The following is a 14,518-nucleotide window of genomic DNA, read 5'->3' as shown; positions in this document are numbered from 1 at the left end:
TTAAGTGCCAACAGTGTGCTCTGGTTTGTAGTCATGTCTATGTTCAGTTCTAGGGAAATTCAATTTATCTTTTAATTGTTGCTTTTCTCATTTATCCATATATTCTTCTACTTCATCAAGAGGATCTTTAGAGTATTATGAATGTGTATTTTTAGGTGTTGATACAATAAATAATATTCAGTGCCATCTAGCTAATATTTTGGGTCTTTTGGAGCATTCCCTTTTGATTCTTCCTGTTACCTTGAAATGAATTCCTCTGTCAAAGAATTGTCTTTTGGTGCCTCCTTTTTCTTAAATCCTGCAGTAACTGATGTGCCTCTGACCCAAACAGCCATGTGCGTTCAGTAAGTTCTGTATTCCATCTGCCTGCCAGCCTCCCGCATCAGCTGGTAACCCAGCTATTTTTAGGACTGTGTAGCTTTTCAGCTGCCTAACATACTAGCAGGAGTGGAGTTTAGACTTGCTAGCTTGAGCATCCCTAAAAATAACACTAATTCAGGAATCCAGTCATAAAGTTAGGAGGTGCCAGTTGTTCCTGGAGTCTCCTTACCCTTGGTAACTCTCCGTCCTGCACTTACTCAGAATGCATAAGGAAAGAAACGTACAAAATATCCAGGAGGGAGATCAGAAAGACAGCTACTCCTGCAGCTATAAATACACCTTCAGCAGATGCCCTGGCCTGATTCATAGTTTGCTATCTGGCACTTCAGATAGAGTTGGTGCTAAATAATCAATAAAATATAAATGTGAAGGCTTCTGCAAAAACTGGTCTGTATTCTGAGAGGCCTCGCAATCTGGGGACACTTTCTCAAGAGAAATTCTGATATTTCTGCAGTACTCCACCAACAGTCGTAACTTTGTCTGCATCCCCATTCCTGGTGCACATGCATGACTCATACCTCATATCTTCTGAGACGTATCTGCATCACATTATACCTCATGGAATAGACATATGGAAGTTAAATGTGACTGAATCGGTTCCAGAAGCAGTACAGCCATCTCTGTGTGTGAGGGCACTGAGGGTAATTAGTCCTAAGGAAAGGCAGGGCTCACTAGCTCTGACACTGCGTGATGCTAATGCTTGCTTTCAGGAACAACCATGCTAGGCTATTCAAACGCACCAGCACGCTCAGAGCCAGCCCAGGCCATTCTCCATTGCACACACCAGACATGTCTCTTATGTCTTGGCACATGGTTAAGTTGTGAACAGCTAGATTATTTCCACAAAGTGGCACTTATTTCTTTTCCTTAAAAGCATAAATGATTTATGTAAAGTTGTAACTTTATTATACTGTATTATACTCAGAAGAAGGATTAAAATACTCTGCAGTGAACAAATTTGAAAGCTTCTCTAAGCCATGTAATTCATACTTAAACAAAACATTGTCATACCTTTCTCTCCTGTAAGTATAAGGAAAGCTAAGTTTATAAATAAGTAGTGCTTGTTGCAGCCATAATAGCTAAAGGATATAAATAGGGTAAAATTTTATATAGGGCGAGACTAGCAAGTTTGTTAAACTTGCTAATGTAATAAAGGGGGGAAAAAAGGCAAGCTTTGGGTGCTTAAACTAGGTATTCAGGTCTTCAAGCTTCTGTTACTAACCTGGAAAAGGCTTTTGTGCCAGACTTCTTTATTATTAGATGTAATGGTTGATACACTTTATTATTAACATCACATTAATTTACACCTATACAAATAAACATGCCCAGCTAAAAGGGGTGACTGGCTGACTTGCATGCTTGCCAAGACCCCAGTGTAAATAAGTGTAGCAGGGAATCATCTTCCATATCTGCTGAATTCAAGGCAGAATTCATTGATGGAGCTATTTGGATGAGAGGATGCAGATCTGCTGTAATAAACTGTAAACAGACCTATTTGCCATTAAACTTGCTTTGTGGCTAATTCATTTGGGGCTGGGGGGTGAAACACAGTACTTTCCAGTCTATTACTTTTTGTTGCACCATGTGCTTGGACTTCTGTTTTCCAAAGTGCTCCATTTGTTTAGTGATAAGGACAAACATGTTTGTCTAACACTGGAGCTGCTACAACTAGAGGGACTTTGAGTTTATACCTTATAAATTATTACATTTTCTAGGCACTACAGTAATATAAATTTTAAAACTTGAGCTTATATGATTAAGTCAGAAGAGGAACTGCATTCTGCAGCATTAATACTTCTTTTCGCAAGTACATGCATGTATTATTTCTCTCTCATACATATTTTAAATTTTTTTAGTTTCAGATTTGTGTCTCTCAATTATCATGTGATAAAATATATTTATAAAATGCCCAGTGTTATCCAGAAGTCCTATATAGAGTTTCATTAATGCAATAACATCCATTTACACCTGAAGGTACTTTACGAATACACTTTGCCTGTGTCTAATACAAGTCTACAGGTGATGTCACTCTGAACTACTGATAGGCTGATTTAGACCCTGTGTCAAACTGCCCATAGGCATATAGAAATTAAATTTTACTTTTAATTTTTCCAAGACCCCAAGGCCTGACTTTTTTTCTCTTTTTTTCTTTTTTCCCCTTCTTTTTTCATTTTTACTTTTTTCTTTTTCTTTTTATCTCTCTTTTCATCTCTTTTTTCCCTTTTTTTTTTTTGTTGTTTTTTTTTTTCTTTTTTTAGGTATGAAGCCAAATTTCGACAAAAACTTCTTGAGTACACAGATTCCAACAACATCGCTTCCCTTTTCCTTACAGCTGCCAATCGCTGGCTGGAAGTCCGCATGGCAAGTACATTATTTTTGTGTATACGCAATGAATTTATTTGACTTAATTCCAAGCAATCTAATGAAGCATCCAATAGTCATCCAGCCTCATCTGGGTTTTGAAGCTATAACTTTACCCTTTATATCTATATCTCTCTATCTGTAATGGACATGTGCCCAACCCATCCTGGAAACTGAATGTAGCATGATTTTTTTTGCCATAGCCTGCAGCTGTTTCTCCTAGACAAGAATAGTTTTTCTAGGTCACATTGGCTCCTCTTCTGTTTGAAGAGTGATCAGAGCTGGTCAAGCTGTGCTGCCAGCCAGGACGCCTTATGGGACTGTGTTAGTGTCAGCAGGCCTTTGCCTTGTGGCTCTTCAGGAGCATTTCAACATCTTGGAAGCTCTCTTAATGAGCAGAAGGACGTAGACAGGTTTGTGCCTGGCTTTGTGTCACCTGAAGAATGCCAGAGATATTCAGGTGCCGAACCTCAGAGTGCTCAGTAAAGTGGCCTGGCATGAGAAATTACATATTAAAAATAATTCCCTAAGAAGCAAATCAAGGAATTTTATGTTGTGGATCATGATATTTGTATCAAAGTTTGTTAGATACCAGTGTAGTACCGCTGTTGTCGTAACAGCAGCGCCTTTTATATGTGCTAAGTGTATGTTAACTCATATTTCATGTCACACTCTATACCTCCATTTTGGACTCCATTTTAGCTGGTACCTTTTGCTACTTGAATTCAGATATTGAGTATGACTTAAATAATTACCCTTTTATATGTTCAGTCCTAGGCCATCTGAAGTCCCTAATTTTGATCAATGCCTCTATCACTAAACAGTACATAGACAAGTGACAATTTCCCACCTACAGAGTTCATTTTCTAGTCTGTTTACATAATTTTACTCAAAGACTTGTCTGTGGGAAGTCAAATCATTAATGATTTAAATTAAAGCAGCAAAAGCCCATCATGGGTGGACACAGTCCCACTAATAGATACATGCTGTGCAAGAACAGCTTGTTTGAACAAGTATGAATGGTAGCCACCCAGCAGCAACCGCAGTGCCTCCAAGCAGTCTGTCATCAGCCGCAGAGAGGATCCACCCACAGAGGGGATCACATGAGCATTTCCCTCCTGTCCCAGGTAACATCAGCCACCTCCATTACATGCTTAAGATATCTGTGTTGACTTCTCTGAAAGAAGATTTGGAGTCATGGCACAACACCTTCTTGTAAAACCCTGTTTCCAAACAGCACAGCCACGCTAAAGGCACTGAGAATGGGTTCCTAGGCAGGGTCTGTATGGAGTTATGTGGTGTTTTCAGCCTGTATTTCAAACTGTACAATGGGCTTGTTGTTTGGTATGCAAAGCGATGAGAACGTTTTAATCATTTGTAGACTTATAGTGATGAAGCTTATTCATATTCCTTCAGGAGTACATTGGAGCATGTGTGGTACTCATAGCAGCTGTCACTTCTATTACCAGTTGCCTGTATAGTAAACTCTCTTCAGGACTTGTAGGCTTGGGACTAACCTATGCTCTTATGGTAAGAATCTCAGGACCTTTTTTGTCTCTCCCAAACATTTTTTTGTAATTCTTCAGGGCACAAAGATGAACAGGAAGATCGAAGGTGTCTGTACATCTATAGTGGGTACTGTAACGTCACTGAAACCATGTGTTAACTTCAGTTCACATTCAATGGTTGACATATTTGAGTGTATGCTTTCTTCAGTTTTTAGTTAAAGTATTTCTTGAAGTGTTAGTTCAAATATGTCAACAAAACATGACCAAGTTGCATCATATTTTTTTATATTGACTTCCATTGTGAAGAATATTTTTTCACTGTATCTATTGTACTTGCTGTGGTACATCATTCTAGACTGTCAAACCTTAAGTTACCAAGATGATGTCTTTTCACCTGTCTTTACTGTTCCCCTTCCTCTTCCCTGTTGGTGTAGATCAGCTCTCCATAGTACCAAAGTATCTGTGCACTGCAGTTAGGAAGTTTAACCTTTAGTCATTGTTGTCACCCTATTGATGTGTACCGTATGGTTCATTGACAACTTCAGCTTGTTAAGGCTGAACAGGTGTTACTGCAGAGGAATATAGACTGCATGCTGGTCAAATGATGCAAACTACTAAAAGTCTGGAATTTAGTAGTGTATTTGCTTTATATCAGGTGTCTAACTATCTGAATTGGATGGTTCGTAACCTGGCTGACATGGAGATCCAGCTGGGTGCAGTGAAAAGAATCAATGGCCTTCTCAAAACAGAAGCTGAAAATTACGAAGGGCTCCTTTGTAAGTGCAGTTCTGTGCAGCACGCAGAAAGAGCTTGCTGAATTTTTAATGATTTTGCAGTGCATTACCATGAAAAATGTAGTAAATCACTTAATGAGCTGATGAATTTATTATGAGAGGGTTGGTTGTTTGGTTTTTTTCCCCTGTGCTCCTGGTACAGCTTCCTCACAGATTCCCCAGAACTGGCCAGACAGAGGGGAGATCCAAATCCAGAACCTCAGTGTCCGATACGACAGCAACTTAAAGCCAGTGCTAAAGCATGTCAATGCCCACATCTCTCCAGGACAAAAGGTAAGAACTGCAGTGATTCTGAGAAGCTCTTTATACTAGCACATCATAGAGATCAGAGTTGAAACAACATACTGCAGTATGTTTTGATGATGGAATTACAGAATTCTTGCTCTAAAAGAATGTAGTGCACTGGAAAGGAGTCTATGGGTTTCTTAGTTTGGTGTGTTTAGGCATACGTTAGAGTGAGAAGTTAGAACTACACACCACTTCTTAGTATCCCAGTGCCCTGCTGTCAGCACACAGTGCTAAAAGAAGTGACAGTGACCCCTTAGTATGTTAGACCTACTTTCCATCAGCCCCATGTGGCTCTCTTGGCTTTTATTCCCATAGTTGCTCTTCTGCTTCGTCGCATCTTTTCTCTCTGTTGTTTTTCCCCTCCTTAGTCCTGTTTGCTTATGTCCTTCCTGCTAAAAAAGGCCACCTCAGGATCCTAAGTTTTGGTTGCAATGCTGGCCAGCCCTCCTTCTGCTTCTCTGTGTCACTCTCCTATTGTTCCTGTATATAGGGCTGGCCTTGATTTATCCCTAAATGTTCAGACCCCTAAAGATAGAGGGTGAACTTAGGGACTCTCTTATGGCCAGTTCAGTTTGAACTGTCAGGAGGACATAAGGATCATGGGGATCAAAACAGTTCCTCCATCCACTCATCTTAAGTGTCAAATACAGACATTATCAATTTCCACTCAACTGATATTCATCTGCTTTCTGTGTCACAGATTGGGATCTGCGGCAGAACAGGCAGTGGAAAATCCTCCTTCTCTCTTGCATTTTTCAGAATGGTTGACACTTTTGAAGGTAAGATTACACTTTTTCATATCGGTCGAGCTTAGCTCCTGAAGGTGCTTTGACCGTCCTTTGCTTAGCAGCAGCTTTGAAGTGTGATTTTTGAATCTGCAGGACACACTCTCTGGCCTTGTTTAAATATGGTATCATCTGTCAGCTAACAGGTATGCCATTGATAATCTGGATCAATAAAAATTCTACTTGACAGAAGCAAAAGTCCAAGAGTGACAGAGGACAACCTTTTGTGCTGTTACATCACAATAGTAGGAGCAAAGCATAAAAGGGGAAAAGGTGTTCAAGTACAATGAAGGACCCACACAGAAGGCACAGAAAGGACCTACTGGGCCCAGAAAACTCAGCAGCTGGGGACTGCAGTTTGGCCTGCTGCCCTGGAATTTCCTCCCATATTTCCTGCTATGTGTGCCATGTCCATGTGCCTCAGGGAGTGTTTTCCTGTGCATCTCAAAAAACTTTAGCCTCAGTTTCCCAGCCACATCGCCCACGGGGCCCTTATCCAGAGCCAGACAGTTGCACTTGGAGATAAAATTTCAAACTGCTCAGTAGTAATTTGGCTTCCTGAAATGCTTGTTCCCGCTGGTAACTACTCCCTGGTTGAATTAACCTCTTACCTTGTCGTTTGATAGATGTTTATAATGATCAAGCAGATAAGCAGTGTGTCTAATCATTCATAAAATATTACAGGTATACTTCGCATTCTTCCCAGCTGAGGCTTAGCTTCAAGAGAATTGTGCTTGCTGCTTAACCAAAACTTGTTTTGTTAGTGAACAAGGGAATATGCAATTCAAGGCCTGTTCCTGCTGTACTGTATTGCAAGCTGAAAGTGAGCCATGTCTTTGCCTGCAGCTGTGTGGCATGATAAACAGCCTAGCAGACTCTCCATTTTCCTTTGAATAGGAAGGATTATCATTGATGGTATAGATATCGCTAAGCTCCCCTTACAGACGTTGAGATCCAGGCTGTCAATCATTCTCCAAGATCCTATTTTATTCAGCGGAACAATCCGGTAAGCATTAAGCACCAGCAATAAAAACCATGTAATGACTTACATGTCATTATATATTATAATTATACTATATAATGACTTTTACAGAACTGCTGATAGCAAACTGTTCAATTCTGGTCTTCTCAGTTGGAGTAGGGAGGATCACTGCCTTCTGTCTGTGCTTTTTAGCCACCCCTGCCAGACTGCACCTTCCCAGTGCGTGAGCCTGGTCAGCATGCTGTTGGCAGAAGGCATCCCATGCCTGGGAACTAGGGAAAGTCACTACTTATTCCTCCAGGCCTGAGTAATCAGTTTAACTCACTGGTCAAATACCCATAACCACCCAACACTTCTTGAAACCTTCTTTCTCCGACATCTGTTTTCATCTGTCTGCCTTAAAAAATAAGATGGAAAAAATGCAGGCTAAAAAATTAATGTAGAAAGAGAGGAAGCAGTAGAACAATATGGAAGTACTGTGTGGAGGTCTGGAGTATTTTATCCTGGACCCTCTATCTGTGTTGCTTTTCTAGTCTTTGAGCCGTTCTTTCATCTGTGAGATCAAAACACCTTGTTGGTGGTTGCTTTTTTCCCCTCCCTCTTAGAAAGGATGATACAGTAGAAACAGTGGCAAAAAGCTCCAGAGTTTCCAACAAATGTCCTTCCTTACACCTGTGGCATTTACCTTAGAAAGGAACAGTACAATCCTCAGTGCAGAGTTACATCACCTGCAGTTATAGTTTCCACATAAAAGTCATTACAGTTCACTGAAAATGACACAGGCGTCTGTGGTTTGCTGACTCCACGCTGAAACAGATCCCAAGATTATCTCCTGAACTTGCCTGAATAGAGCATGATTCATTCAGGTCAGAAGATGAGGTGACCGTATACCTTTTACTAATTAACCTATTAAAAAATTTTATTTAGGCCACCATTGGTCATTCACAGCACATACTGTAGGAGTGAAAAGTAAAAATAAAAAGTGTCAGAGACCATTGAATTTTTTATTTCTGATTATCATTCTATATGTTAAAATGATACGAGGTTCACATTTGTTGCTATCATTTCTGGGCTACAGCAAGCTAAAATAACATTCATGTGTTCATAAATCCAAGAGTTGTTCAGTTGTAGTGAAGACTTGCATTTCATAATTAAGTATGAAGCTTGATTGTTTTGTTTAGCATTCCTATAGCAATGAGACATCGGATTTAAAAGGAGAGATGGTAGAATTTTTGGCCTTTGTTAAAAAATGAATGTGAATTTAAAATGATTATATTCCCAGCTTTTGTCTTCATAACTTTTTCTAGTAAAACATGGTATTTCTTTATTCAAAATGAAAGAAATTCTAAAACCACAATGATACCTGCAAAACAGCAAGCTTTTTTCCTGCTCTGCTCAACTGAAAGAGTCCAATTTTGTTCTTAATCACATTGCAGACTTGGTCAACATTTATACCAAAACTCAGTACATTTATACCAATGACAGATCAGAATCAGGCCCGATCTTTAGCATGTGATTCTGATTATTTTCAGGTTTGTTTCTAAGCACACTAAAAGAAGAAATTGCAGAAAATTATATTGACTGATATTCTTGAATTGCATTAACTGTAGGTTTAACTTGGACCCTGAGAAGAAGTGTACTGACAGCATGCTGTGGGAAGCATTGGAAATAGCACAGCTCAAGCATGTGGTGAAAGCGCTACCTGGGGGCCTAGGTAATAAGACTTCCTTCTTGAGAAGATTGCTTCCAGCGTTCACAACATTGGTGTTTCACATTTACTATTTATTAAAAAGGTAGTTGCTGAAGAACTGCATCTGTGGGGCAGAATCCTGTTTCTGTTCAAATCAATGGTAAACTTATTATTTTATTTCAGTATGTCTTCGTTATGAAGCATTGAGATTTACGGGTCTCATGAATTCAGATAAGGTGTCAACAAGACAGCTGTTACCTAGAATATGTTGTTCTGTATTTTCCAAAAGTCATGTCCAGGGAGGAAGATTTCAAAAGCTTAAAGGTGTGAATCATTTGGCCATGAAAAAGAAACAAACAAACAAAACAACAAACTTAAAAACGGTAAGTTATACAGCCTTAGAGTAGATGGATGCCACTTTGGCAGGGGGATGCAATGTCCTAGACTGCACATGGTCCAGAAAAACTCGCTCTTAAACATCCTTAGCTACTTCAATGTCTAATAGATAAAAAGAATATGGTGAGTCAGAAATGCTGGTTGTTTTGAACAATAGGAATAAAGACGCAGAATTGGGTTACCAGCTGTAGACCTAGAAAATGTTACTTTGAAAATGTTTATGCTGAAAGTGAGACATTATTTTCCTAGCATATGTTCTACTTTGATCTTATCCTCTCATACACGCACGAACACTCCATAAATACTGTTTTTGCTGTATCATTTCCAGATGCTATAGTCACAGAAGGGGGTGAAAACTTTAGCCAAGGCCAAAGACAGCTGTTCTGCCTAGCAAGGGCTTTTGTGCGGAAGACGAGCATCTTCATCATGGATGAAGCCACAGCATCTATTGACATGGCAACAGTGAGTTTGGAGTGTTTCTGATTTCTTGTTTTCCTTGACGGGGAGACAACTGCTAATATGTAAAGAAAAAGGTGGAAAGCAATTCTATCTACTCTGTAATATGCTTACACCATATTTAGTGCAGACGTGTTTACTAGTCCAGGTAGTTATGAGTCATTGCTAACTAAACTAAAGAGCTTTTAAATCATTTTACTAGGGGTTTAATAGTTACTCCAGCATTGCTTGCATTAGGAAAATGAAGCATGTTATCTTCATTTGCAGTTTGATTTCCTAAAGCAAACAAAGCTTTGGAAGGTCAGCTTTGGTAAGTGAAGGCTAAATTGGCAAGCAGACAAATTTCCCCAGCATGGTGGACAGGACAAGTCAGGAAGTTAGACAGCTTGAAAGTATAGTCAAGGCAATAGAGAGAGACATAGAAAAGACGTACTGGATTATTGCATTAATTGCCTGAAATTGCTAGACAGAGGTTAAACCACACAATAAATTGTTCACTGACTGGATTTTAGCCAAATAGAACAGTCCATTCTTAGGAATTTTTTTTCCTCTGTTATGTTGTTATGAGAAATGTTTCAGTCGTCTTTATGATTATTCTATGAGTAAAGAATATAACTGGAGGGGTTATAGTAACAGCTACAATTTTTCATTCTGTAAAATGTTAGTGTGTTGGGTGTCAGTAAGGTTGTGATTTATACTGTACGCAGCCCAGTCAAAACGCATTTTGAATTTTGACGCATTGAGGATATAGTTACTCCTTTGAGATACATACCTAAAGAACAGATAATAGCAAATAAAGGTATCTGTGCTAGTGACATTTCTAAGCAGAGTTAGGTACACAACAGCATGTTTCCTAATAGCAAAGGATGAGTACTTGTTGAGTGAGAACTATGTATGTTAAGACCATCTTAAATACCATGTCCACTGTTAAATATGCCAGGTACAGCACACTCCCTTGCTTATCCCTGCCACCCCTTGGTGTTAGATGTCCCCAGTGTGCTGGGACATTCCTGGGCTTCCAGCAGGGTGAAGAACGTACTGCAGAGGCGCCAGCATGCAGGCAGCCTGGCAGCACCCTGAATTCACCTTTGATTTCCTCACTGTAAAACTAAGGTCAGGATAGCAGGGGTTTGGGAGCCAGAGCACAGCTCTCGTGTGCGCTGAAGCCCAGAGACCATGGTGGTGGCAGGAACGAGTGAGCTGTCTAACTGGAGACCAGGCCCTGACTTAGTTCTGACATGTAGTTAATTTTTCATTTCTGCAACAAAGGATCAATAAAAGCATGGAATAATCGGTGGTTACTTAAGCCTTCTTGGTGTCTGTGTGTCTGTCACGTAACTTCTGTTGTTTGAAAGGCATGTGAAGAAAATGTTTTTTCCTTTACATAGGAGAACATACTCCAGAAGGTAGTCATGACTGCGTTTGCTGACCGTACTGTGGTTACAATAGCAGTAAGTACAGTCTCTGCTGCCGTTCTAATGCAAACAAGAATCATAAGTGCCACATTAGTCAATTCTTGTCAATGCTACTAAATGTGTTAATTTGGCCATTAATCTTTTTTTAACGCAGTGTTTAATTGTAAGCTTTCTTTTCCTTTTTAAACTACTTTCTTATTTAAATACATAACAGCAGATTCTTAAATGTCTTGTGTAAGACTGATTGCCTGTAAAGACATATAACCTAAGTATGCAATCTATTTTCTGTTACCCATTTTAGGCTAATTTAAAATATAATTTGACTGTCTAAGAATAAGTTTCATCAAGCTACAGTAATCATTTAACTAAGGACAAGTAAAATTGTGTGATGGTGCTGCCACTGTGTAAAGCAATTATGTGTCAGAATTTAAAGAAAAAAAAAAAAGAGAATCTTACTTTTAAAAATAAACATTCCATCCCTGTTGACAGTGGTTGAATTTAAGTTTGCATGTTATTGTCGTGATTATACAAAGATGTTGTATATGAAATTGTTTATGAAAGATATTTGACCTGAATCAAAGCAGTTGGCGCAACAGATATGTCAGAAGCAATACATATCTTTCGGTCCTCTATTTTCTAAAAATAGACATATTTCAGGAAGGTGAAATAAAGTCATTATGCTTCTTAACATTTAAAAATTAAACGAAATCTATGCTCAGGAATCTTACAGCGTCTTTTTATTTTAACCTAGCAAATGTGTAATAGAAAGCCCGATTTATCTTATGATATCCATTCAGTGTGTCATTATAAAAAAAGCAAAGGAATAATAAGCATGAAATTTCCTGATTTCTCTGCATGAAAATTCTGAGTTGCACTGCATTTTGCATTTATGTATCTTTTTCAGTTTGTTTGGCGATAGGCTGAGAAAGTTTTATTAGTCTCTCACTCTCTTAGTGAGTTTTAAACTGCACAGCTCAAAGAAACAGCATTTTGGAATAACTTACTTTGAATGTTTTTACTTCCAAATGTAAATGTAGTTTACAGCAGGTGGGTTTGTATGGAAATATAATGTGTTTTTTGGGGGGGAGGTTGGGTATTGGCTTGTGTTTGGTGGTGGATTTTTGTTTTCAGAGAAAGCCATATGTTCCTAATTTGTGCTTAGGAAGAATAGGAATAGGAAGAGTTTAGTATTGGGTCTATATTATCATCTGTGTTACTTTACCAGGATGGCAGCACTGATTGTGTTATATGGAAAGAGATCAGACAAAAAGGGCAGCAAGTACAACTGGAACGTGACACTTCAGTCCCTTCCCCCTGCCTTTGGACTGGATAAATGTCACAGAAGGACTGCAGCAGAGATGAGATTTGTAGATGCCATCAGTGATTAGTTCATGGAACGCCTGGCTTGGAAGCCACAGAAGGAAATACAAGAGTTCTTTTGGTACTGAGGGTGCCCAAGATCTGATTAGGAACCTTATGGGTGAAGAGTGGCTGTGTAACAGGGACCACAGTATTCTGAGGTTAAACATCCCTGCAGGAGTAATGCAGACCCCAAAAAAATCCAATGCAGTTACATTCAGCTTTAAAAAGTGGAATCCTGTAAAAATGAGGAGTCTTCTAAAACAAAACACAAAAATAAATGGGGGGGAAAAAGCTAAAAGAAGAATTGAGGAAAATTGAATCTACAGGGATCATAGAAATTACTGAAGGATTTTATTCAAAAATCCCAGAGCAAATGCATGCTATTTTTTAGGATACGCTTGAGTAAGGATAGAAAATAGCTGCCATGGCTAAATAAATCAAAAAGACTATTAGAAACAAGAAGGCATTCTTGTGAAAGATGAACTCATGGCCAAATAAAGAAAACAGAAATTATCACAAGTTCTGACCTGTTGCATGTGAAATGCAATAAGGCAGACAAAAAAAAAAAAGATATGAAAGCAGCTTCTGGAAAGCATCAAAACTAATAATGAAACCATGAATCCCTGAAACGTGCTAGGAGCAAGAAGTCTGTCGTTCTGTGGGGCCATTTGATGATTGATACATGAAAGGAATGCTCAGGAAAGATAATGGTATTGCAGAAAAGCTAAATTAATTATTTTCAGTTTCACTTTGGCAAAAAACAGGGGAGGTTTCTTGCTAATAAAATAAATCAATCAAATGTTAGGGCTTACTAGGAAGAGGGTAGAGAACAAAAAAGAAAACATCATACCACTGTACAAGTATATAATTTGCACATACCTTGAATATTGTGTGTAGTTCCAGTCTCCTCATCCCCAGAATGACACGTTACAACTGAAAAATGTTGAGAAGCACAAGGATGAACACAAGGAGGTGTGGAGTTGCTCCTTAAGTGGAGCAGCTGAGTAGGCTAGGCCTCTTCTGCCCGGAAGGACAATGTAAGGACATGCAAAAGAGGTCTGCAAAATCATGAGGCAAGGGGGAAGACGTATCAGGTGAAGCTCTGAGTAGAGAGCATACAAAAGGGGGTACTTGTTCACGCAGTGGGGAGCAAGCCTGGAAAAATCTTTTCCAAAGGATGTGGATGCAAAACATGAAAGCACAAGAGAAGACATGGACAAGGTCTTAGAAGAGAGATCTATTCAGTTTTACAAATAGACAAACCACACCAAGCTCAGGAACCCCCCTGATCTAGATGCAGTCCAGGACTGGGAGAGTACCCGCATGCAGTACCACCCTCGCTTGCCCTGTTCCCACTCTTCCTGGCTACCTTCTTTTGGCAACGCTTGGTGGCAGGGATCTGGGCTAGGGACGTTGTAGTCTGAACACATGACAATTCATGCTCAAGTACCTATGTGCAATTTAGTTACTTGAATATCCACGTGCCTCTTGGTCTGTATATTTATTTGCAGGATTTGCACAGTAGATTAGGATGAAAAGTAGGATAAGTAGCCTTAATCAAACTTGAACTTGATAGGAAAATTAATTTCTGGAAGTCTGTCTTATCCTGGAATATACACTGAACTGGCATTTTGTTTATTTGTTTTTCAGCACCGTGTGCACACGATCCTCAATGCAGATTTGGTTATTGTAATGAAGAGAGGGGTTATTTTGGAATATGACAAGCCTGAGGTTCTGCTAGAACAAGAAGACAGTGTCTTTGCTTCTTTTGTACAAGCGGATAAGTAATAACAATAAATGAAGCCTTTTAAAGTACAATTGTATTATTTTCTAAAAATGTAAAATACCTGTAAATAAATATTATTTCATAATAAATTGATGTTTTCCTTTTTTAATAAAATGAACCATTTTTCTCCATCTGAAACATTAATGTATTATCTATGTACTTTCCTTTTTTGTACTACTCTTCTTTTTATTTGCTACCAAAGAATCATGAAATATGGTTGAAACAAACTACATGGGTGATATATGATAGGATACACATCAAACAAATATAGCTAGCATGGAGTTTTTCTGTAATTCTTAAACCTCTCCTGTCAT

General features: G+C 38.9%; 1 protein-coding gene across 1 annotated transcript in view; it reads left to right on the top strand.

Annotated features, from left to right (window-relative positions):
- ABCC8 (ATP-binding cassette, sub-family C (CFTR/MRP), member 8) overlaps nt 1-14,294 on the top strand; it is a gene marked incomplete at its 5' end in the record, with an annotated part of 79,875 nt that extends 65,581 nt beyond the window's left edge. The window contains 10 exons of the mRNA XM_010289036.1: nt 2,640-2,742; nt 4,159-4,272; nt 4,906-5,026; nt 5,187-5,317; nt 6,033-6,111; nt 7,015-7,123; nt 8,710-8,813; nt 9,514-9,647; nt 11,030-11,092; nt 14,069-14,294. Of these exons, the coding sequence (XP_010287338.1) occupies nt 2,640-2,742; nt 4,159-4,272; nt 4,906-5,026; nt 5,187-5,317; nt 6,033-6,111; nt 7,015-7,123; nt 8,710-8,813; nt 9,514-9,647; nt 11,030-11,092; nt 14,069-14,206 (1,096 nt within the window). The remainder of the gene's footprint in view (nt 1-2,639; nt 2,743-4,158; nt 4,273-4,905; nt 5,027-5,186; nt 5,318-6,032; nt 6,112-7,014; nt 7,124-8,709; nt 8,814-9,513; nt 9,648-11,029; nt 11,093-14,068) is intronic.
- Between the last annotated feature and the right edge of the window lie 224 nt (nt 14,295-14,518).

The sequence above is a fragment of the Phaethon lepturus genome, unplaced genomic scaffold (genome assembly GCF_000687285.1).
Source record: "Phaethon lepturus isolate BGI_N335 unplaced genomic scaffold, ASM68728v1 scaffold14126, whole genome shotgun sequence".
Lineage (NCBI taxonomy): Eukaryota > Metazoa > Chordata > Aves > Phaethontiformes > Phaethontidae > Phaethon > Phaethon lepturus.
The sequence above is the reverse complement of the archived record's forward strand: the minus strand, read 5'-3'. Positions and strand labels throughout refer to the sequence as shown.